This window comes from Lithobates pipiens, unplaced genomic scaffold (genome assembly GCF_037356315.1).
Source record: "Lithobates pipiens isolate NorthernLeopardFrog02 unplaced genomic scaffold, aLitPip1_a1.2 Scaffold_27, whole genome shotgun sequence".
Lineage (NCBI taxonomy): Eukaryota > Metazoa > Chordata > Amphibia > Anura > Ranidae > Lithobates > Lithobates pipiens.
Genome location: NW_027507788.1, coordinates 135626827 through 135653056, shown reverse-complemented (window position 1 = coordinate 135653056; position 26230 = coordinate 135626827). Strand labels below are relative to the sequence as shown.

The following is a 26230-nucleotide window of genomic DNA, read 5'->3' as shown; positions in this document are numbered from 1 at the left end:
GAGCGGTGCCAGGCTGCAGCTCCATGTCTGAATGGACACAGGGTCCTGTGACTGGGCTCAAGTGCCCCCATAGCAAGCTGTTTGCTATGGGAGAACTCAACAGGAGGGGCCAACAGAGCCGAAGAGGGACCCAAGAAGAGGATAAACCAGGCTACTCTGTGCAAAACCATTGCATGGAGCAGGTAAGTATAACATGTTTGTTATTTTTAAGAAAAAAAAAACTAGACTTTACCATCACTTTAATGAGTCACTGACCTGAAACAAGTATGCAGATAAGGAAGGTTAGAAAAAAAAAATCAGAAGTGCTCATCTGCATATTTATTCCAGGTCTGCATTGAATTGAAAAGAAAGTGTGAACAACACAACCAGGTAACTAACCTTTTCAAAACTATATAAACTGGTGTATTGCAAAGTGAAGTTGATGAATTGTCTTCAGCTTGTTCCTGCCTTCCCTAAGACCAGATCTGCTAATACTGCTTTCCTATGTACAGAGGCGGCTCTTTAATTAGGCAAATTAGGCGATTGCCTTAGGCCTCGCCCTCATAAGGGCCTCGCGGGCCGCGATCGCCTAATTTGCCTGACAGTGTGTGGGACCCGGGAGTGCACCGGTTAGTGTGCGCAAGCAAGCCGGCTGCCTGTAGCGAGGTGAGCGAGCGGGCAGGAGCTGCACATAGACGCCGGCACCATGCCGCCTGTCTGAGCTGATGATGAGCCTCTGTCTTACGGTCTGTCTCACAGTCTGTCTCACGGTTTGTCTCACGGTCTGGGTCTGTCTCACGGTCTGTCTCACGGTCTGTCTCTGGTCTGTCTCTGTCTCACAGTCTGTCTCTGTCTTACAGTCTGTCTCTGTCTCACAGTCTGTCTCTGGTCTGTCTCTGTCTCACAGTCTGTCTCTGGTCTGTCTCTGTCTCACAGTCTGTCTCTGGTCTGTCTCTGTCTCACAGTCTGTCTCTGGTCTGTCTCTGTCTCACGGTCTGTCTCTGTCTCACGGTCTGTCTCTGTCTCACGGTCTGTCTCTGTCTCACGGTCTGTCTCTGTCTCACGGTCTGTCTCTGTCTCACGGTCTGTCTCTGTCTCACGGTTTGTCTCTGTCTCACGGTCTGTCTCTGGTGTGTCTCTGTCTCTGGTGTGTCTCTGGTGTGTCTCTGTCTCTGGTGTGTCTCTGGTGTGTCTCTGGTCTGTCCTAGGTCTCACTTTGTCTCGCGGTCTGTCCTAGGTCTCACTCTCTGTCTCACGGTCCTCTGTTTCAGTGCTGTGTCTTGGCCTAGGCCGACAAGGCCCAGGCCTAGGGCGGCACTTTGCAAGGGCGGTAAAAAAGCAGCTTGCATGAAAAACCTGGGTTTTGGTGCTCTTTGAGTGTTGCATGAAATGTTTGAAGAATTATCAGGCACCTGCTTTAGAAGATGCTGGAAGGTTTATTTCTCGTGTATTTCTTGTCTCAGTTATCTTTGCATAATGCAACCTGTTATTGAAACCGCTCTGAATAAGTGTTTTTTTTTGTTTTGTTTTTCTGTTTTGTTTTATTTTTTTCTATTGTTTGTCATGTACTGCTATTTTGCTATCCAGACATCGTAACCATAAATCTGTGCAATCCTTTATTACCTTGACCAAGAACCTGTGCCACCTACACTAATTCTAGCTGGTGACCAATTCAAGAACATGTCACCCATGATGAAGCTAGCTGCTTAGGTTGCCAACCAACAACTTGTGCCATCTACCCTAATCCAAGGTGGTGACTTGTCCAAGAACCTGTGCCACCTATCCTGTCTCCTAAACTAACCAATAACCTTAATCCTGGCTGGTGACCTTTCCTAGAACATGTGTGGCCAAGACCCAAGACTACTCCGTGCATGCTTTGCTTTTGATTCATTTAGTAAATATGCATACAGACATTCCAGTCAGGTTTTACTGTTTTAGAGGTGCCCACCCAGCCAAGTAAGTGCTGCCATAGCAAGCGGCGAGGAAGGTCAATGGAGTGCAATACATATAGACAGAAAGGAAAAGTTATCTGTATGTAGGAATATGTCTAAGTTGAAATTGGAAAAGAAACCTTCTTTTCTACAGGTTATAGACTAGGAAACCACTTAAACTATTTTATCCAGATTCCCATGCCATACACATTCCTATATGTACCCAATATTAATACAGAATCTATCCACCATACTTCAGTTATGTTTGCAGAGTGTAAAAATTGACTCTGACTATCAAATTATATATTTTGCTGCATGTACTATGGTATTTACTTATTCAAAGCATGCCAATTGTCAATTCATTCTTAAATGATCCCACTTACTTTCAGTACAGGAACTTCTTTGGTGGCGTCTACATTGTTCTTTGATGATTCTTCCTAAAAATAAAGATATTCACAAAAATTGACATAGCACCCTAAGGATGTATACAAATGACAGTTCACTTACATAACACTATTTATCAGGGATCAGAAATGTTATTATAAATGTCAAGGCCTAGTGCAGGGATATGCAATTAGCGGACCTCCAGCTGTTGCAAAACTAGTCCCATCATGCCTCTGCCTCTGGGTGTCATGCTTGCGGCTGTCAGAGTCTTGCTATGCCTCATGGGACTTGTAGTTCTGCAACAGCTGGAGGTCGGCTAATTGCATATCCCTGGCCTAGTGCAAGAGGTGGCAGAGACCTGGAAATATCCAAGTCATGCACTCTTTTCTCAAGGAACGGGGATCCATTTCTGAGAGTTATGATAACTTTGTGCTCCAATTATTGGAGTTCATCCTTACGCATAACAATTTTATGTTTGATCCAAGTGTGCCCCTACCTACGCCAATCTGTACCTGGGGGGGTGGGAACGACAAATCTTTTCAAGTGACCAATCCCGGGATTTGAGTCAGTCCATCCTGGGTTGGCATCGCTATATTGATGATATTTTGATTTTATGGACAGGCACCCTCGACGAACTACATGAGTTCTTCGATGGTCTGTCCGTTAATCAATTTAACCTCAAATTTACTATGGAATTTAGTCAGACTCAGGTCAACTTTCTTGACTTATGTATCAAATTGGACAAAAATGGTGCAATTGACTCATCTCTTTATCGTAAACCTTCAGCTGGCAATACCATCTTACATGCCGCAAGCGCACATCCTAGACCACTTCTTGACAGTATCCCTTACAGTCAATACCTACGTTTACGTCAAAACTGCTCTCAAGACACTGATTTTCAACTAGCTGCAAGAGATCTAACTATGCGACTCAATCAACGCGGCTACAGTAAAACATTACTCAAACGCACCTACAACAAAGTGTTAAAATTAAATAGAAATGATTTAATTTACCCTAAACCCAAATCTACTTCCAACACACCTCTACGTATTATCACGCAGTACTCACGCCAACATCATCAAATGAGAGCAACTCTTGTCAAATATTGGCCCTTATTACTGGCGGACCAAACAATTCATAAATATATAAAGCCTTTTCCCCAGCTTACTTACCGTAGATCACAGTCTATGAAAGACCGACTAGTTACAAGCCACTTTAATATTTGTCAATCTGTTAAACCAAATCGCACCGGCACATATCCATGCGGCCACTGCGATATTTGTCGTTTTATTTCAGGATCATCACAAGTCACATTGCCAAATGGTTCCATCCATACTATCAGGTATAATGTGACATGTAAAACTGTAGGAATTGTTTATATTGCTAGTTGTCCTTGTGGATGCTTTTATATCGGCAAGACGAAGCGCCTGTTCTTCAAACGGATTAGAGATCACATGCTGCCTCTGTCCAAACGACTATGCACCACAGCATTAAATAGACATATAGGTATCTCTCATAACTTCAACGCTAACGGTGTACATTTCTCAGCTTTGGAGCATGTACCCATCCATGCTCGGGGAGGCGAAATTGACACCCGTCTATTACAATTGGAAACACAGTGGATATACACTTTAGAAGCCACTAACTATCCAGGCTTAAATGAATACATTACATACAAGCATTTTCTGTAATTATTATTTTTTTTTTTCAGATGAGCAATAGAATAATTTGTTCAAATTTTGACCCTATAGAAATTCCCACAAAGTTAAATTGTAGAAATCTAGATATTAATCTTTCGCAAATTGCCAGATTCTTGACTAGGCCCTTTCCTTCCCTTCTCTTCCCTTTTCCCCCCTTTTTTTTTTTTTTTTCTTCCCTTCCTTCCCTCCCCCCCCCCCCTTTTTCTCTGTTTGTTTGTCATATCTCTGTTTTGTTTGTTAATGTGTGAAATAGTCTGTTGGTTTGTTTGTATATTAGTCTGTTGGTTTGTTTGTCTGTCCATTTGAATGTTCCGTATGAATGCTGTCTTTTGTCTGTTTGAATGAAAACATTTATGTTGGTGTGTGTCTATTTTGGCTACACTTTATCACATAATTCTTTTATATTCTGAATTAGGATGTGATCAATTTCAAACTATTATACATGATGTAACTGCTGGAAATTTAATTGTTGAAAGTATTAACTAATCAGATCAAGCCATTTATGTCTGCACATATTACTCCATTTATTGCTGTGTGTTACTTTAACCGAAACAATGTAGCTGTTTTTGTACCATTTTTTCAGATATTCTTGCATGCCTCTAATTAGCAGTGCATTCTTTATTATTTTGTTCCCTTTATTAGTTTGTGTACCTCTGTGGATTCGGCCGATCAGCACAGTCCTTCTCTTTCCATTCGCCTACGTGTCTCACAAATAAACAATACAACAAAAATTTTACCGAATAGCTATTTAAATTGTGAGTTGTTAATGTGCAGATCAGCTCCAATTGGTTCTGTCACATTATTATTGTTTTTCCTTTTTTTCTTGCTGTTGTTGAGTCCGCCTCTTCAGTGGAGACCCCTTTTGGATGAGCGCGCCTGTTCCCTCTATCTCCGTATTGGTGCCTGTACGGACGCATGGGTCAAGCTATGTGGAAGCTAGACCTATAAATATGCGGGCTGTAGTACCAGCATATGCACCCCGCTGTGTCCTTTGATCGGCAGTATTGTGGAGGGCTCTTTTGAACCCTCCTACTGTCCTTCTCACGATCCCCGCTTATGCCTGAGACGGCGTTTCGGTCTCCGTGGTTACGGAAATGCCGCCGTAGTACATTGTGGGGGTTGTAGACTCACTCGTTCGGGACGCATGTGCAGTCCCGCATCTATTGTCCGCTCACGTCTGGCGTCGCTGATGCGACGCCGGATATGTGAGGGAGATAAAAGGCACACTCATAGTGCAGGTGTGTCGGCCATGCAGAGCGTGACTGTGATGATCCCGCCGTAAAGGTCAGTCCTTAGAGAAACACATGATCTGTCCACACAGCCCATGTTGCTTCTCCTACCTTTAGTTATATTTATCTTTATCCTTATGATTCCTCAGGATTTGTTCGATTTGCTTTCTATATTTTAGATCAATCCCTTTAGCCGCTGCACCTGTTGGTCGATTGGTCCATTTCTGCAGCCTTTTGCCATAAAGTGACCCTATGCCGCTATTAGTAAAGCATAGCAACAACTGACTCTGCTCTCTTTTTATGCTTATGGTAAGCATCTATCAATGACCAAAGTAATACTTTCTTGAGCATATTGCTACTCTATATTAAAGTGAATTTCCCTTTCTTCGCTTATTCTTATGTTTTATTCATTCACTCTGATATCACCTATCTGCTCCATTCTGAGGAATTTTCTAATTGCCCTATTATAATCTAGGTTATCATATTGGCTTCAAAAAATCCTAAGGACCTCTCTATTTGTAAACTTCAGTTCCCCTTATGTGACATACTTACATTAAATTGTTCAGGTAGGTTTCCCTTAATTTTAAATTATACATTTCACCGAAATGAATTTTTTATTCTTTATCAAATAAATATATTTATGGGAGCCTTTTCTGGCCCCTTGATTTGTTATGAAAATGGACCTTTTGTTTGTTCCATTTGTCTCCTGCAGTCACCTTCTTTTGGGGGTTTCGGGGACCGGCTTGCTCTCCAGTTTTGAGTGGTGTCTTCACTTTAGTATACAGGCGGGGCTCTCTTTTTGAGACTGGTAGGTATTATTATGTGTTTATCATCATAGTGACATACATTATTGGCCTTCTTTTAAACTTATTAACCCTAGGAGATAAGTGGGCATCGTTAAGGGTTTGGGCTGTGTTTTTCCACTATGACCGGATCCACTAATTTTGTTGTACTTTATTTACAGTGAATTTTCTTTTTCATCTGTTGTTTTTAAAAAAAAATTCTTCTATCAATTATTGGCTCCCCTGAAGAAGCCTCTGTGTAGGCGAAACATGTCGGGATTTCTCATCTGAATAGCCAAGATTTCGTCATTTAAACTAACTGATGAATTGTGAACACTGTCTGTATGGATATTAATATTTGTAGCTCAAAATTTTGAACTTACTGTACCCTTGTGGCCGTTTTTAGTATATTTAATAAAATTTTCTTTTTTATAAATATATTATTCTTTTCACTACTATTAGCACTGTAACAGTCCCATTTACCCTCCTCTATTCTTTTCCATATTTGTTACAATTGGGATGAGGTGCGTTGATAAATCCTTGCCTGACCCGGTTCTTTTCATCTCTCCATCTGACAATTATGATGTGATGTAATTTTGCATAAAGCCTTGGTATCATTGGATATAATGAGACTGCACCATAATTGCATAAATTACCAATCCTAGGGCCTCAGAACCATTATCTTGCTTTCACACCCTAGAGAAAGTCCTATAAAATGACTGATGGTCCCACACTATATTACCAAAAGTATTGGGACATCTGCCTTTACACATACACATGAACGTTAATGGCATCCCAGTCTTTGTCCGTAGGGTGCGTTGGCGTAGGGTGTCCAAAGGGTAAGTTGGCCCACCCTTTGCAGCAATAACAGCTTCAACTCTTCTGGGAAGGCTGTCCACAAGGTTTAGGAGTGTGTCTATGGGAATGTTTGACCATTCTTCCAGAACTGCATTTGTGAGGTCAGGCACTGATGTGGACGAAAAGGCCTGGCTCGCAGTCTCCGCTCTAGTTCATCCCAAAGGTGTTTTATTGGGTTGAGGTCAGAACTCTGTGTAGGCCAGTCAGGTTCCTCCACCTCAAACTCGCTCATCCAAGTCTGGGATGCCATTAAAGTTCATGTGCGTGTAAAGGCAGGTGTCACAATACTTTTGGTAATATAGTGTATATTCAATGCAGTCCTATAGAATTTTATACTAGTACCCACTCATTAATACCTACACACTAAAAGGACTTTGGTGCTCACTTGTACCATAAACTGTAAACTAGTATTGTAGCCAACAGCTCTCTCATATGATCAAAACCTCTACAGAATGAAAACTGATAATAAAAGTAAAGTAAAGTAAACCTCAGCAAATAAAAACAAAGCATATGCTGAAAATATTACCTACAGCCAAAATCACACATTTCAAAATGACAATGGATCCAGAAATAATACACTATCCTTATGAATATCTTGCCTCTCAAGCCTCCTTAATTGCTAGTGTGATGGATGTCTTCACAACCAATAAGAAAGCTCATAAGAAGGGCACTGTTACGTCATACAGACAGAAGATCCAACACATTTCAAGCAGATGGGTTGTATATCTAATACATATGAGATCTGCCAGATACCACTGACTGACATTTCTTGGGATAAATAAAATCAAACACATTGGAAAACCATGTGTGGTTTCCTTTGTTTCCATTATGCCGCGTACACATGATCAAACAATCCGGTGGAAAAGTCCGGCAAACTCAAGTTCGCCAAACAATCCCCCCGTGTGTAGCCTCCGGCATACTTTTTTGACCCGAAAGTACGGCGGACTTAGAATGCCGTGTTGCACTCCAATCTTCCCCCCGGACTCGCATTTCGGCGGACAATCGGGCCGTGTGTATGCCAGTCCGCCGTACTTTTGAAAGGAGCGGACTTTTCCCGCCCGGAGAAAAGTCCGCTCATTTTGAGCGCGTCTCCAGGTAGGCAGGGCCCGCGAAGGAGACGTTGCTGGCCCCGCCGCCTGGTATGGACTGAAAGGGGAACCCCAACGCCCCCCCAAGTCCACAAAAGACCCTTGTCCGAACACGCTACCCGGCCGGCCAGGAAAGGGGGGCGAGCGAGCGCACCCCCTCCTGAGCCGTACCAGGCCGCGTGCCCTCAACATGGGGGGTGCCTTGGGGAAGGGGGGGCCGCGCGGCCCCCCCCACCCCAAAGCACCTTGTCCCCATGTTGATGAGGACAAGGGCCTCTTCCAGACAACCCTGGCCGTTGGTTGTCGGGGTCTGCGGGCGGGGGGGCTTATCGGAATCCGGGAGCCCCCTTTAAATGGCCAGGGTTGTCGGGAAGAGGCCCTTGTCCTCATCAACATGGGGACAAGGTGCTTTGGGGTGGGGGGGCCGCGCGGCCCCCCCTTCCCCAAGGCACCCCCCATGTTGAGGGCACGCGGCCTGGTACGGCTCAGGAGGGGGGGCGCTCGCGTAGCCTGGCCGGCCGGGTAGCGTGTTCGGACAAGGGTCTTTTGTGGACTTGGGGGGGACCCCACGCCGATTTTTTTCGGCGTTGGGGTTCCCCTTTAAGTCCATACCAGGCGGCGGGGCCAGCGACGTCTCCTTCGCGGGCCCCGCCTACCTGGAGACGCACTCGAAATGAGCGGACTTTCCTCTGCGTGTGTGGGCGAGTCCGTTCATTTCAAAAGTAGGGCGGATAGTACGGCGGACTTAGTACGCCGTATTAGTCCGCTCAAAAAGTGCCGTGTGTGGGCAAGTAGCCCGTTCGGAAAGTCCGATGGACAGTCTGGCGGGAAGTCCCCCAGACTAAGTACGTCGGACATACCGCTACGTGTGTACGCGGCTTTAATATACACCAGTACTGAATGTGTTTGTATGATACTCTCTCAACCCTTTCCATAGGCTAAAACACACAATTTGTGTTTATGTGGCAAGTTGACCATGCAGACATTTAAAGACAGGTGGATTGTGCATGGTCATCTGCCATTGCTTTAAAGTGGCTGTAAACCCTTACAAACCACTTTGACCTACAGGTAAGCCTAGATTAAGGCTTACCTGTAGGTCCAAGAAATATCTCCTAAACCTATACGGTTTAGGAGATATTTACCTGAAGACAGCCGCCGCTGTCTACGGTGCATGCGCCGTAGACAGCGGCACGCAGGCGCACTGGATAAGCCGCAGATCGCGGCGATATGCCGCGAGCGTCGGCTCCCGTGCGCATGCGCGGGAGTGACGTCATCACTGCTCTGGCGAATCACAGCGCCGAAGCAGCGAGACCCACCAAGAAGATGGACGCTCGGAACTACAGGGGACAGCGGTGACTTCGCTGGCTCCCGTGTCAGGTAAGTGACACATAATGGACTACTATGCGATGCATAGTAGTCCATTATGCTTTACCTTTGCAGGGAATCAAAGAGGAAGTAAGCCCATCAGGGTTTACTTCCCCTTTAATGTCCACAGCAAACTTATGTATTACTTTTATTATCGTCTTAGTACTCACTTGTCTATAAACTTGCAGATCTTCATAGATGGGAGCCATAGTATTTTCCCAGTCTTCATACGTGACTCCTTGGTCCTCATATTTTTCATGTCTCCTGGAAAGCCACAACCATTTCAACCATTATAAATAGGGATTTGCATTTTTGAATATATTTAAATCTGAACACCATTCAAACACACTGTAACGGAGGTCAAAAATATTTATTTTTTGAGAAATAAAGAACATGAAAAAAAACCTTGAAGCCCTTGTACACATAGTCGGACATTCTGGCAACCAAATCCGTTGGATTTTGTCCGATGGATTTTGTCCGACAGATTTTGTCCGAAACTGTTGCATACACACGATCGGACAAAGTTGTCAAAAAATCCGATCGTTCAGAACGTGGTGACGTTATTTCTTTACGATGGGACTACGTTCAGGCTAGTAGCCAATAGCTTTGGTCTAGGTATTTGATCTGAGCATGCGTGGCACTTTGTCCGATCGGAATTCTCTACACACAATCGGACAAAGTCCGATCGGATCATGTTGTCGGAAAGTTTTACAGCCCTGCTCTAAAACTTTGTTGGTTGGATATTCCGACGGAAACAGTCTGATGGAGCCCACACATGGTCGGTTTATCCGACAACACGGTCCGATCGGACATTTTCCGTCGGAATGTCCGACGGTGTGTACAAGGGCTTAAAGAACATTTGTTAAATGAAGCTAAAAGAAAAGCAGTATGTAAATAAGTTAGCTGATCTGCATAATTGATTAGTGAGTCCCTGTGACCAAGCAGAGGGTCTGGAGGTAGGGCATCACACAGCTATCAATGAACTGTTAATTGGCACTGTGCCCGTTGCTACCCTGTGAATGATTTATCTGCGCTGTGTCCATTAATATTCCAAGAACTGTTTATCCATGCTGTGCCCATTGTTACTCCATGAACTGTTCTTTGCTACTCTGTTAACTGCTTATACATGGCGTGTCCCAACACCAAGTACACACAAGTCTCTCAATAAACGCCACCGGATTTTGCGTGATCTGCCTGTGCTCTCTCTCTGCACTCTTAGTTCGTCACACACACACTTGAAATATATACACAACATGAACCTGCCAAAGGATATGTGATTATGTTCAGCTAGTCTTGTGATCCAGATACCCCTAGTAGACAGCATAACCGCATCAGCCCTATCCTGTGATTGGAAAATAAAAGATAACCATCACTCTGATGAAGGATTCCTTTGTTCTCTCTTCCTGTAATAAATCTAAGCTGCAGACAAATTTCTTTTTTCACATGGCAGAGGTGGTGTGTAGGCATTCAGAAGGACATACTGCTGCTTCCTGATTGCCTGTTTTTTTGTGATTTTGCACTAAAATACTGTGCCAAAATTGCAAGCCAAGCACTTGACTTAGGGTTGCTGTGCGGCCCCATCAATTTCAATAGGTACGTTTTCCTCGACCATGAAACAAAGCATTGTAGGAGCCACATGCGTATAAACTCCACCGGCTGCCATGTAAGGTTTAGGTGGGCAGTCTCCATAGACATATATACCTACCTTCCTTTCATTCCCTGAATTTCTGTTCATCTGCTGAAAGTGACAATAACGCCCTGTGTAGAAGACACAAGTAACCATAGTCTTAGCTTCCACAGGGGTACAGGGCTCCCTGTGACTTCTCTGACTGGCTCAGCGCTGTCACATGGGTAAGTCACATGTTCCTCCATATGTGGAAGTATTGTGTATTTCCTCCCTGAACTCTGTAAGCAGCGCAACAGAGAAACTGAGGAGGGGTGGGAATAATGCATTAATATAAACCTGTTGCTTTGCCCTGTATGGGAAAGTGAAGATTCACTGGGAATGTAGAAAACATTCCCACATTTACAGATGGTCGCTGCAGGGGGAATTTACAAATATAAATATAATGAACACTTATAAAAATACAGAACCGCAGTAAATTGTGAAAGCCACATCCAAAATGACTTTCCGTTAAATGATTCAATAACAACATAAAATGCGTAGTCGCTGAATATGCAATGCTTCAACTGTAGTAACAAATATCGTCAATATCTAGTCTGACACTTTTTTTTCTAAAGATATCCGAGTGTAACAGCATTGTATATAATGAAGTGCCCTCTAAGAACTTACAGCCACTTTGGGACTGATATATAAATGGTGTGCTGTAGGGAAGATTTCTTGTTCCTGTTGCAACCAGGTACCTCCCAAATGTAATTTCTGCAGTCCAGGGTGAAAAGCAAAGAATTTAACTGGTTGCTATTGGCAACAGGTTATTTACAGGGATTTTCCAGCTGGTCTGGGATTTTCATGGCCACGGCACCATCGCGAGGACCCAAATGTAAGTGAGTTCATGGAGGGGGATCTCCCATATCCGGGGTTAGCCCTTTAGACTTTTTTTTAATAATATCTAAACATTTTCTTCATCCATAGATTACTACCACGGTTTTGTTCCTGATGATAGGCTATGAGGCCTTGAAAAGCATAAAGCTAACAACAACCGACATACATATACACATTTATGAATCCTTTTGATGGCCGTTCCTTTTCATTTGTTTGTTTTTATCTTATTTTCAGCAATGTTTTTGTTTGTACAGTTATTAATTTCAATTTATGAAATCATGTTTTAATCATCCCATGTATCCTATAATAAGTACTAACTCCTTGTTGGAATGTCAGTCAATGTGCAATATTTGGTTTTAATGAATTGTATAACTGTAAAAATATTGATATATAGCAAAATGCATAAAACAACTTAATATGAATACTTTATGACAAAGCGAACCAATTAAAAGCTATTTTTTATTTAATTTACTCCATTGCTCCCATGTGCTTCATGGAAAGTCCCGTCATTTGCTCTCTCTATTTAATATATTGAACTGGGATGGCGCAGGGGACTTGAACTCATTTAAAGTCCCAATAAATCTTTTTTTCTTTCCTAGGTTATTTACCTGTTAATAAATTTTTCATACATTAGCCCATCTAATAATGACTAGAGTAAGATTAGCCTTTAAAAGAAATCTCTTGTATATTTAACCTAATTGTGCTAGTATGTAAAGTTTACCAAAACTTCAACGTTGAGATGGATACTTAAAAAATTGCAGATGTAAAAACACAATCTTAGTAAGATGAATGGATTTTAAGGTAAAATAGATTTGGCTACTCCTGCATTAGGCCATCCAATTTAATTGTTTACAGAGTTTTGTAAAGTTCTAGCCTTTCATACTCAATGATTCATACTTACATTACTTGCTCTATGAGCTCTTTAAGCTCTAAAGCAACTTTAGTGGCCTCATTCACATGTCCTTCCATAGCAAGACGGGCACAGAACTGAACACTGTGGATCTGTAGGACATTCAGGTTGATGGTTTCTAGAGCAGCAACACTAGAGAGAAAACTTCAGATTAATGCTATAACCACCAGAAAACAGGCTAGATTTCAAGTATTGCATTCATTTTGTACATCTAAGTATATCTGTCACATTTCCCATTAAGACCCATTAACGTCATGATTCCAGTGTGTCCGGGTCTACAACAGATATCCAAAGACATACTCTGGTTGTACATAAAGAATTTACTATGTAATTTTACTGTCAAGTGATTTTTTTTACACAAAACTAGCACATAGACATGCACAGATGCGATTAGCAGACAGCTCTTGCTCTGCTCCTATCATAGTTGGCACAATAGTCCATCAAATACAAAAATCCAACCTCAATGGTAAACTTTACCCTGCTATCAGCCACTTTGGTGTCACTTGAAGGTACACATAAACTAGCGATGAACAAACTGCAGACTTTAAAACGCCCATAAAAAGCCAGACAAATAAAGTGGACAAATCACTGTTGCCCTGTCTGCGAGAACTCATCTTAGACTGCCATCTTTTCTAGCTAACATATCCAGCTTGCAATGCATAACTTCTGTGCTCACCCACCAAAAACATACAGTTAGGTCCATATACATTTAGACACAGGCACAATTTTAGTGTTTTTCAGGTACCGTATTTATCGGCGTATAACACGCACCCGAAGTTTAGGAGGGCATTTTAAGGAAAAAAACTTTTAGGAGGGAAATTTAAGGAAAAAAAACTTACATTTAAATGCCCATCAATGCAGCCTTATCAGTGTCCATCTGAAGCCTTGTCAGTGTCATTTGCAGCCTTGTCATGCAGCCTGTCCGTCATTGCAGCCTTGTCATTGCAGCCTTGTCATGCAGCCTGTCCGTCATGCAGCCTTGTCATGCAGCCTGTCCATCATTGCAGCATTGTTGTCCCCTCAGTGATGTCAGCTTTTGTTTTCAAAAATGGCGCCGCCGAGATGTCCTGTGTATCTCGGCGGTGCCCGGAAGTTCTCTGCAGCTTTTGGCCAACTTCGACCGTAGTCTGCGGCTTTCGGCCACCTCAGCCGTACTTGGCGGCTTTCGGCTGCTCTCGGCCCTTCTCGGTGGCCGAAAGCCGGCAAGTACGGCCGAAGGTGGCGAAAGCCGCGTGAAGGGCCGAAGGCGGTTGAAAGCCGTGCAGAGCCCAAAAATCACGCAGAAATAGCGGAGGATCGGCGTATAACACGCACCCGCGATTTTCCCCTGATTTTAAGGGGAAAAAAGGATATGGGCTGAAAGTGCACACTCTCAGGTTTTAGGGTATGTACATCCAAATCGGAATAAGGGTTTAGGAATTACAGCTCTTAAAGTGTTACCAAACCCACAACAGTAAAATCTGTCTGTATATGCAGCATAGCATACTTGTTTTACTCACTGTGGAACTTAAGGGGTTACTCCTCTGCATTGTGTAAAAAGGCTGTTTTATCCTGTATGCACAGATAATTTCCTTCTTGCACTGTCTATCTTGAGAAGGCCAGCTAACACACAGGCAGTAGCCAACCTGCACATGCTCAGTTGTGTTTTTTATGCTGGAGAGAACATTCACTTGTTACTCAGAGATAGCCAGGTCACATGATATTGGCATCACATATGTGGGCGTGTATACAGGCTGCAGTGGAAATCTCCTCCTACCTGAAAAAACATCTTTAAAAGCCAGACCAGTTCCAAAAAAGCATTCTTTGGACTGATAAAACTAAGATTAATCTGTACCAGAATGACTGAACAGCTCATGATCCAAAGCACACAACATCATCTGTAAAACATGGTTGAGGCAGTGTGATGGCATGGGCTTGCATGACTTCCAATGGCACTGGGTCATTGGTGTTTATTGATGATGTGACAGGAGACGGAAGCAGACGGATGAGTTTTGCAGCGTTTAGAGATATAGGGTCAGCCTAGATTCAGCCAAATGCAGCAAAGTTGATTGGATGGCGCATCACAGTTCAGATGGGCAATGATCCAAAACACACTGCAAAAGCAACCCCAAGACTTTTGAAGGAAATTAAGTGGAATATTCTGCAATGACCGAGTCAATCACCTGATCTCAACCCAATAGAGCATGCATTTCACTTGCTGAATGCAAACCTAGAGGAAGAAAGACCTACAAACAAAGAACAACTGAAGACAGCTGCAGTTAGAGCCTGGCAAAGCATCAGAAAGGAGGAAACCTAGTCTTTGGTAATGTCCATGGGTTCCAGACTTCATGCAGTCATTACCAGTAAAGGATTCTCAACAAAATTAAAAATGAACATTTTATTTATGATTATATTCCTTAGTCCAATTACATTTGCGCTCCTGAAAATGGGGGGACTATGTATAAAAATGGTTACAGTTCCTAAAATTTGTACTTGATATTTATGTTCAACCCCTTGAAATAAAGCTGAAAGTCTGCACTTTAAATTAGTTTAGATTGTTTAATTTTAATTTTATTCTGGTGGCACACAGAGCCAAAAGTATGAAAATTGTCCCTGTGTCCAAATATTTATATACCTAACGTAGGTGCCTAATTAAAGTTTGAATCATACTACAGAGCCCACTGTAGACTACTGAAATCTCAGGCTCGTCCAGCACTACCTGAAGCTCCCCTTTCTTTTGGGCTCCTACTGAACAGCACAGGGCAAACATATTTTAGTTAAATTTCTTTCTCTTTTGAATATTGAAAAAAAAAATAATAATAATAATGTTGGGATTAAATTGTGTTTGGGATTACAAGTTACAAGTCAATGAGGGTGGAATCATATAACCCAAAAATGGGCTAGCAATGCCAGTAGTAATTAAATCACTGATATGAAGGATCTTAACACCTCTATAATAATGCCTCTTGTGGTTTGCTTTACCTGTCATTAGTCACCGGCCTCTTCTGACTGATGATCCGATGTCTGGCTTTTCCATTTGGAAGGGTAAATGTTATCTGTACTTGTACTGGGAGCTGGGAATGCCTCAGAGCTTCTGTTATCAGCAAAACAATACATGTACTTTTACCACAATTCAGAATAAAATCATGTTTAATTTGTAAATTAAGATGTAGCACATATGTATTGTCAGAAGTTGAAACAAGCAAATCCTAAAACATTAACATACTCAGTAGCAGCAGCATGAAGGGGGCACTTTCTCAAAGGCAATGAAAAAAACAAACAAAAAAAAACACATTTTGAATTAGGCAGGCCATATATAGTGTGAATTTCTTTCCTGCAACCACGGGTTGCAGGAAAGAAATTCACATGATCTACCCATCAACACAGACAGCGCTGACAGGGGAATCAGCAATTGTCTTTTCCCGGTGGGGAGGCAGGGGTGGGCAGGGGAAGCCGTCCCTGTTGGGAAAAGACAGTGATTATCGCTAGTGGCTATAGCAGCCGCTCACAATAATCGCAAGAGAATCCGGCAGGCTGGTTGTACAGTGAGCCTGCCCATTAATGGTTTGAATCTCGGCTGGTTCCTGCTGAACCAGCTGAGGTTTGAATTGTGTATGGACGGCCTTAGACTTCAGTAATCCATGGTTCATTTATCCAGTCATAAAAATTAGATTTAGAACCTGTGTGAATGGGCTTTTGTTCACATCAGACAAGTCCATAGGACTGCAATGACCATCTGAAGATGGTCTAATGCAGGTCAGAAGGATGTCAACTACAGTCCAAATGCATTTGTTAATGAATTCTGAATGAACTTAGAAGCACCTCAAACTGATATTAAACTGATGTGATCGACACAGACCCCTAAAGTATAACTAAAGGCAAAACTTTTTTTTTTTTTGTCTTGAATAGAGTGGAGAGGAATTAGAACACCTGTCAGGTTTCATTGCTGTCTGTGTCCCCATAAGGCAGAGTCACCCTCTCTATTTGTCCTGTTTACCATTATCATTGAAAGTAAAAGAAAATCCCACATTTTGGGTTTACCCATAAAAAATAATAGAGGGGAAATCTTCCAATGGGAATACTGCTTCTGGTTACCTGGGGGTCCCCAAGGAATTTCCTAAATTTGCACGATTTCCTTTCACCTCCTGTTTGGTTATGGCATAGGAAGTGAATGGAAATCTCCGCAATGGGACACAGATGACGAAAAAAATCTGACGGGTTATAACCCTCTGTTGCTCTCCAAAATGAAAAAAAATATAGCTTTGCCTTTAATTCCACTTTATCTTTTTCCCTGATGAAAGAAACCATGAAGGGTTCCCCTGACTCCTGGACAGGGCCCTTTCCTCCGAGCACGGTGTCGGAACACCAGGGGGTGGATGCATATAAAGGAACCGATTCTCCATTTCCCCCTCCCACTTCTCCTCCTCTCCCTCCCACAGGCATTCAGCGGCTGGAGGAAAATGGAGAGATCGGTTCCTCTATGCCAGTGTTTCTCAACCTTTTTTCAGTCAGGGCACCCTTGAAGTATACCCCTAGATGAATGGGGCTGCACTGCTACCACCCTGCAACTGTATGCATTGCATGCAGTTACAGCATAGTAATGATGCATTTAGGGGTTAAAACAGACGGTCAGGAAGCAACATATTGCCTCTTTACTAGCTGTGAAATGCCTCTGAAAAGCAATCTGAGCATGGATCGCTTTTCAGAGGAACATAATTTATTTATTTATTTTTGCTGGTAATTAGAACAAGCAAGAAAAAAAAATCTGTTCTGATTGTATAGGATTAAATGCGCATACATAAAATGTACATAGTACATCTAAACACACACACACACACACACACACACACATATATATATATATATAAATACACACACACACATATATATATATATATATATATATATATATATATATATATATATATATAAAAACACATACATACAGAAAGCCTTTTAAAAATCGGCAGTGCTTTACCTTACCTTTTCGTGCTGGGTACTGCACTGTAGGGGGAGACAAAGAGCACAGCACACACTGTGCTTTCACTTTAGGTCTATCAGTGCCTATTACATTTCGGCTGAGGATCGGGGAGCTCGGTCTTAGCCGCCCCTGCCACTCCTCATATCGAGATATACAGGGGGCCCTCAAGAATTTTCAAGTCTTGCCACAGATTCTCAATTGGATTTAGGTCTGGACTTTGGCTGGGCCATTCTAACACATGAATATGCTTTGATCTAAGCCATTCCATTGTAGTGGATCTGGCTGTATGTTTAGGGTTTGCGTATGTTTAGGGTCGTTGTACTGCTGGAAGGTGAACCTGCGCCGCAGTCAACTCTGACCAGCTTCCCCGTCCCTGCTGAAGAAAAGAATTCCCACAGCATGATGCTGCCACCACCATGTTTCATGGTGGGGTTGGTGTGTTCAGGGTGATGTGCAGAGTTAGTTTTCCGCCACACATAGCATTTTGCTTTTAGGCCAGAAAGTAAAAAATTGGTCTCATCTGACCAGAGCACCTTCATCTACATGATTGCTGTTTCCACCACATGGCTTCTCGCAAACTGCAAATGTTACTTCTTATAACTTTCTTTCAACAATGGCTTTCTTCTTTCCACTCTTCTATGAAGACCAGATTTGTGGATTGCATGACTAATAGTTGTCGTGTGGACAGATTCTCCCTCCTGAGCTGTGGATCTCAGCAGCTCCTCCAGAATTACCATGGTCCTCTTGGCTGCTTCTCTGATTAATGCTCTCCTTGTCCAGCCTGTCAGTTTAGGTGGAAAGCCATGTCTTGGTAGGTTTGCAGTTGTGCCATACTCTTTCCATTTTTGGATGATGGATTGAACAGTGCTCTGTGAGATGTTCAAAACTTGGGATTTTTTTTTATAACCTAACCCTGCTTTAAACTTCTCCACAACTTTATCCCTGACCTGTCTGAAGTTTCATTTCAGATATCCCACGTGATTGCTCCTGACGAGTGGCATTAAAGCCACAAAACATGTACAGATATCGGATGCCGTGTTCTTATCCATTTCACCCACACCTTCCAAGTTTATGAAATATCTAACTTTGCAGGCTCAGTAAGGCCATAGGCCCCGCAGGCATTATCTTGTATTATGGTCTTACATAAAATCGTTGGTGGTAAACTAGGAAACTTATTGTGGTTATATCATGAGTTGTTATTGTCACGTTATTTGTTTCTACCATGCTTACCTATTACCATTGTTACCAGTATTACCTGCATGTTTATATTATACTATTCATTATGTAATGTATGAATGTTATCATATACCATTGATATCGCTATTATATACATCTATCAATTTGTATTCAATAAATTTCCTTATGTTCACCTAATTACTCTCTTGCAGTCATGTGCTTCATATAAAGTCACACTCTCCCCTTGCTCAGTCCCCTTTTTCTTGACTTAGGTTGGGATGGAAATACATGAGCTCACCATTCCATGATTTCAATTAAAGTCCCTAGGGATGGAAATATGTGACCTCACCAGGTTATGGCTTCCTTAAAGTCCCTAACTACAAACAACCCCCTCTTTATGTTCTAACCCTGCTTTAAACGTCTCCACAACTTTATCTCTGACCTGTCTGGAGTGTTCCTTGGCCTTCATGATGCTGTTTGTTCACTAAGGTTATCTAACAAACCTCTGAGGGCTTCACAGATGGACTCTATTTACTAATTAGGTGACTTCTGAAGGCAATTGGTTCCTCTAGATTTTAGTTAGGGGTGTCAGAACAAAGGGGTCTCAATACAAATGCACAAAGATTTTCTAACAAACCTCTGGGGGCTTCACAGAACAGCTGTATTATAATGAGAATAAATTACACACAGGTTGACTCTATTTACTAATTAGCTGACTTCTGAAGGCAATTGGTTCCACTAGATTTTAGTTAGGGGTATCAGAGTAAAGGGGGCTGAATACAAATGCACACCACACTTTTCAAATATTTATTTGTAAAGAATATTGAAAGCCATTTATCATTTTTCTTCCACTTCACAATTATGGGCCACTTTGTGTTGGTCTATTACATAAAATCCCCCAAAAATACATTTACATTTTTGGTTGTAACATGACAAAATGTGGAAAATGTCAAGGGGTATGAATACTTTTTAAGGCACTGTAAGTAGGACTAATTCATAGTCAAACATTTCACTTTAAGGATACATCAGTATATTAAAAGAAAGTACATGAAGTCTAGTTAATTTTTACTAGAAGAAAGTGTACAACAGTGATCAGTCTATTATACTTTAAAAATCCTATATAATATATCTGCTATAGTATAGCTGTATCTTCAACATAGGTGTGCGCAGCCTATTGCATTAGGGCAGTGACGGCGAAACTTGGCCCCCCAGATGTTTTGGAACTACATTTCCCATGATGTTCAACTACACTGTAGAGTGCATGAGCATCATGGGAAATGTAGTTCCGTAACATCTGGGGTGCCATGGTTCGCTATCACTGCATTAGGGTGTGCATCTCAAAAGCTCAAACACATAAGTGTGTGCATGTGTATATATTCTGATGGTGTCAGTAGAGCAGTGGACGATGTAAGTAGGGCTTGTGGATGGTGTCAGTAGTTTTTATAATGTTAACATTTTTCACAATTTTGTTTTCTTACTAATTTTTTAGGAGCCCCGTTAGGGGGCTTTGGTGAAAATCCAGGGGTTAAACAGGCGAAATCTGCGCCACACAGGGTAATTAGGGTGTGCCCAGGCTCACCTGACACACTTATGATGTCCAAATATGAAAATAGAACAAAGTTAAAAGAAAAAGGTATAGATTATAAAAAAAAAAAAGAATCGAAAGCCAGTACAACAGCAGAAGCAAATGTTCTTGCCATGCCTAGTGTCCAGCCTCTGGAAGGAAGGACATGTTCTCCAAAGGAGATGCCCTGCCCCCCAAGGATCAGTAGGAGAGACAAACAAGATGTATATTGCATAGAACACAAGTGGACATAATACCATTCAGGGTTAAAATGTGACTTCTAACTTTACTGATTATGATATTGGAATAGTAGAAAGTGTTACCAATTCTTGGGAACCAAGACTGCTCTATTATAGGATAACAGATAACAAAAGATAACACTGTCCTGTGTATCTTTCCCTTGGTCAGCTATTCCTCTCACATTTTATCTACTATTTTCAGTACTTTGCACTTATCCACTTTTATCACAGTTGTTTGTTCAAAGCATTTTTCATTAGTGTCTCAAAGGTCTTCAAATTCCAGTGATCCTACCTTTAGTTTTGGATGAATGGATAGCAAATTCTGTAGACAACACAGTGTCTGGATTTGTACTTCCAATTTTCTTAGTCAGAACAGACTCAGTATGCCCCTCATAGAGGAAATGCCTGAATACAAGAGGAAAAATAAGCCATTAATAATCTGGAGGATAGAAAAGGGTATGTGGCCTCACATAGAAATACTGCATCAACCAAACGACATCAATTTTCAATTTTCAACATATGGAACAAATATACCATCATGGATAGTATTGAATTATATGTCTTCCTTAAAATATTGTTCTTGGTCCACCTTACGTCAGCACACAATGGGTTAACGCCTCTTCTGGAACCCACAGGACCACTTCTTCCTAGCTCAATAAAAGACAGCCACTCCCCAACTTAAGTATTCTTCTTTTTTGGTTGCAACAGGGTACAAATGCGAAGACTCCGTGATACAAGGTAGGTTCACAGTGGCATGGGATTTTTCATTTGATCTTTGTCTCTCTCCAGTGTACTGAAACAACAAAGTGCTTCTAAAAATTTGGACAGAACAAGTTCATACCAAGCAGGTGCTTTCCACCTACCAAGAAGGCCTTGGCTTCTGCTGCTCCTCCAGATGTCATCGGTGCCCCCAATCTCGTTTCTGGTCAATTGAAATCTTTTATGGCACGGTCAGTGACAGCACCCTAATCCAGTGAGACTACTTTTATTAATATGGCTATGGAAGAGGCCAGGTTAGATGTGCAGGGTTCCTCATCTTTTTTTTACCAGGAATAGTGATAGGTCTATCTCCAAAGCTTAATTCTAAAGTGGTATCCAGTTTCCAGCAAATAAAACTGGTAAGCAGTTTCACAGAGTTTTCACACAGGAGTAACTGAGTACACAGCAGGAAGACTTCAGTTCCTTATGCCCTGTACACACGGTCGGACATTCTGACGACAAAATCCATCAGATTTTTTCAGACGGATTTTGGCCCAAAATTGTTTTGCATACACATGGTCGCACAAAGTTGTCGGGAAATCCGATTGTTCAGAACGAGGTGATGTACAGCATGTACGACGGGACTACAAAGAGGCCAGTAGCCAATAGCTTTTGTCTCATAATTCATTCTGAGCATGCATGGCACTTTGTGCGTCGGAATTGTCTACACACAATCGGAATTTAAATGATCAGATTTTGTTGTCAAACTTTGTGTGTCAGAAATTCCGACAGAAAAAGTCTGATGGAGCCCACACACGATCGGAATTTCTGACAACACAATCTGATCGCACATTTTCCGCCAAAAAGTCAGACCATGTGTACAGTGCATTACACACGGTAAAGTTGCTAACAGTGTACTTGCAAAGATCAAAAGAAGTGAGGAAAGTGAACAATCTTTGCCATCGGGTCCTCAAGAGTCATTTTCTATTGGCTTACCAGAATGATTACATTGGCATGCAGGAAGTAGGCCTTTCTGCTCCAAAACAGGTGCAAGCTCATTCGACTAGAGCGGTGGCAGTCTTTTGGGGTGCTATGCCAAGATTCAGCAGAAGATACATGTAAGACGGCTAGCTGAAGTACTGGTATGGCCTTCATTCAACCTTACAACCTAGTCGTGAGGTCAGCAAATTGAGCAAAGTTTGGGACATGAGGGATAAATTATTTTTGTCTTTAGAAGCTTTTCTTTGATTGTCAGTGTCTATTTTCATATGTTTTCTCCTGCCCATTTATTCGTGAGGTGAGCCAGAAATTGTTATCAGATACTTACCGTCATTTTCCTTTCCTGGCCTATCCTCACATCAGCACAGGACACTCTCCCTAGTGGCCTGTCGCAAACTAGGTTATCGAACACTTTAGTAAGACCCCTTTCACACTGGGGCGTTAAAAAAAGCGCTTGAAAGAAGCCTCATCTGCAGTCCCAATGTGAAAGCCCAACTGCTTTAAGAGCCCTTTCACAATGTCAGTGCCCGAAAAAACGCTTGTTAAGCGCCGCTTAAACTAGCAGCGTTTTTCGAGCGTTATTGGGGCGCTTTTAACCCCTGCTAGTGGCCAGATAAAGGGTTAAAAGCACCCACAAAACGCTGCTGCCAATAGCGCTTTTCAAGCGTTTTTCAGGCGCTTCCCATTGATTTCAATGGGAAGGGGCACTTTAGGAGCGGTGTATTCACCGCTCCAAAAGCGCTGCAAAGAACCTGCTTGCAGGACTTTTTTGACGCCCTGCCAGCGCAGCGCCTCGGTGTGAAAGCACTCAGGCTTTTACATTGGGATTGCAGTTGCGGCTTCTTTCAGGCGCTTTACAGGCGCTTTTTATAAAGCTAAAGCACCTGAAAAACGCTCCAGCGTGAAAGGGATCTCAGTGTGAAAGCACTCGGGCTTTTACATTGGGATTGCAGATGCAGCTTCTTTCAAGCGCTTTACAGGCACTTTTTTTTAACGCTAAAGCGCATGGAAAACGCCCGAAAAACGCCCCAGTGTGAAAGGGGTCTTAGGGAGGGGCTGTCATTTATTGAGATAGGAAGATGTGGTCCTGTGGGTTACAGAGAAGTAATTGTGTGCCAACGTGAGAATAGGCCGGGAAAGGAAAATTACCTGGAATTTGATAACAATTTTCTGTTATCTGTCTATACCACAATAAAAACAGAAGTATTATCTCATGGCATTCACTGTCAAATTTGTAAAATAAACTTGTTATATATTTGGGTCCAATTTACCACAGTTCCTGGTATGGACACTATAGGCAGCCTCCAGGTTTGGGTCTCGCATTTTCCAGGCTGCCTTCATATTTGAATATATATGGGGATAGTTTATTACTGTCTCCTACATATTCTTTTATTCATTTTCCCTGTCTACACTTTATTATACTGGCTTATTTATATTTATTTATTTAGATGCACCCGCCCCTGAGGAAATGGTTTTTCTGGATCTGGATGCATCTTATGTCTTATATAGATGGTCTATTTGATTTTAGCTCAGTTGGATTTATTATTATTATTATTATTATTATTATTATTATACCACTCTGTTCGAAAGTCATATAAACATGGAGGACGATATTTTATGCCACATTGTGTCGTGTACTTTTATGCTATGATCTGGTTTCTAGCACAATGGTCTTTAAAATATATGTTTTTGTAGGTTTATCAATTGTATTCAATATGAGACAGTTTTTTACTGTCCAGATAATAAATACATATATATTTTTATTATTGACAAATTTTCTGGCCATATTGCACATGCTTCATTTAAAGTCCCAATTTGCTGCTTATTTACAATATATTTAACTTTGTGTATTTGAAGTAGTGATATCATACCCTGGGATGGAAATTGAGGAGATGAATGGAGTTGGGATGGGATTGAGGTGGTGGACAAAGCTGGGATGGGATCAGGGGGAATGGATGGAGCCGAGATGGGATCAGAGGGTGAAAGGAGCCTGGATAGGATTGGGGTGGTGGATGGAGCAGGGATGGGATCGGGGGGTGGACGGAGCTGGGATAGGATCAAGGGAATGGATGGAGCCAGGATGGGATCGGGGGGATGGATGGAGCCAGGATTGGATCGGGGTGGGGGTGGATGGAGCCGGGATGGGATCGGGGGGGTGGATTGAGCCGGGATGTGATCTTTGATTTGGGGGGGTTAGAAGATATGTGCTAGGGGGTGCTTTGGGAGGGGAAAGGAATTGTGCTGGGGGTCAAACTTCAAATCTGCCCCCCTCCTTTCACGTCTAGTACAAGTCCTCTCTAACCCAAAACAAAGCACCCCTTAGCACCAATCCTCTACCCCCCTAAAATCCCTCCTGGCAGCATAATTGTTACGATTCCAATGCCCCCTCAAATCACCATGTCCCCCTCCTCTGTCCCTCCTCTTCCTCGGCTCTTCCTCCCAGCCTGTGTACTTGAAACATCAGAGCTGAGAATAAAGTGGCTATAGTCCGGTCTGCAGTGAGTGCACCCAGCAGGAACAGATGTGATTGTGGCCACAGCATGTGGGGGTGTGTGGGACGGTCTGCCTCACTCCTCCCCCACTCTCCCTGCATATCATGTGCAGCAGAGGAGAACCCGGAAATGGAGAGAGCCGTGACGCCCCTCTCAAGGCGGCGCCAGTGCCAGTCTGAGCCTGGTGTCACCGTCTGGTGGGTGTCATCCAGGTGCAGGCCGCATCCCCATAGCAATGCCACTGGGCACAGTAATGGGTATTTCCTTCAGCCCATTAAGTGTAGTCTGAATAAATCTTTTTACATTAGAAAATTAATAAAGGAGATGAGTGCTGTAAAGTAAACGTCAAAATATTAGCAACTCTGACCCCAGTGAAATCACTAAAACTTGTAGAATTATCATTCGTTTTTTCTCAGAGAATGGTAGTAGTGCTCTGAAGCAATGGATATCACATACGCTAGGCCTTCAAGTCTGTTCGTTATGTAGCACTCACATAGAATGGGGCAGATAAACCTTCACTTCAACATCAGTAGCAATGATTTGTTCATCCAGGATTGACTGAAACTCATTGGCCAAATTCAAAGGATGTACGATATTTACCTAGCCAAGACAAAAAAGAGAATCAAAAAGCATCAAAAAGACAACATGTCAAAAAGACAACAGGTAGATAGATATACTGTATACAAGCAGTCAGGTTATACTGTGTTTTCGCTTTTACCATTGGTAAAGATATTTTCAAATCCTGTTTTAAAAATTCAATATATCCTTACTAAATACCAGTTTAATCAAACATCAGGATGTTATTTCATAAAGAAAACATATTTAAATCACTAAATATATCTAATAAACACTTTTGTATGCTTTCCTATAATGAGTAAAATTTGTATTTGTGGCCACTCCCTTCTTTACCTGGAGCAGAGAACACATTTGTCTAAGAATATGCGTATATGTTCTATATGTCAGTTTGCTTGTTTTTTGCAGCTCTTTACATAACCTTCACCAAAGTAAATTGTATGTGCAGTAGTTTTGCTTCCTGTGTCAAGTGCTCATCTTCAACTTCTAGTAAAAGCATTGCATTATATTTATGTACCCTAAGAAATTAATTTAGATTTTACAGATTTTGGGCATGATATACAACTGATCTCTGCACTAAATTAAACAGTAACCAAATCCCAGCACTATATTGACCAGTGCAAGTTATCACTGTGAAACATACATAGAAATATAGAAAAAATGCCAAATGGATAAAGGTCACTATTTAGTAAAACTGCATAGGTCAAAGTAGAATATATCATTGCAGCAACACCAACAAAACAAAATAGATTGGGCATTCTTGAGGTCATACTGTACAGTATGTCTCCAGGCTTCATCG

At 42.1% G+C, this 26230-nt stretch overlaps 1 protein-coding gene across 3 annotated transcripts in view; it reads right to left on the bottom strand.

Moving 5' to 3' along the window:
- Positions 1-26230, bottom strand: part of LOC143934146 (uncharacterized) — a 159181-nt gene that overhangs the window by 3818 nt on the left and 129133 nt on the right. For all 3 annotated transcript variants that reach the window (XM_077457509.1, XM_077457511.1, XM_077457510.1), the window contains 6 exons: positions 25352-25458; positions 20961-21073; positions 15691-15802; positions 12721-12861; positions 9487-9580; positions 2294-2347 (listed from right to left, as the gene is read on the bottom strand). In XM_077457509.1, coding sequence (XP_077313635.1) covers positions 2294-2347; positions 9487-9580; positions 12721-12861; positions 15691-15802; positions 20961-21073; positions 25352-25458 — 621 coding nt within the window. The remainder of the gene's footprint in view (positions 1-2293; positions 2348-9486; positions 9581-12720; positions 12862-15690; positions 15803-20960; positions 21074-25351; positions 25459-26230) is intronic.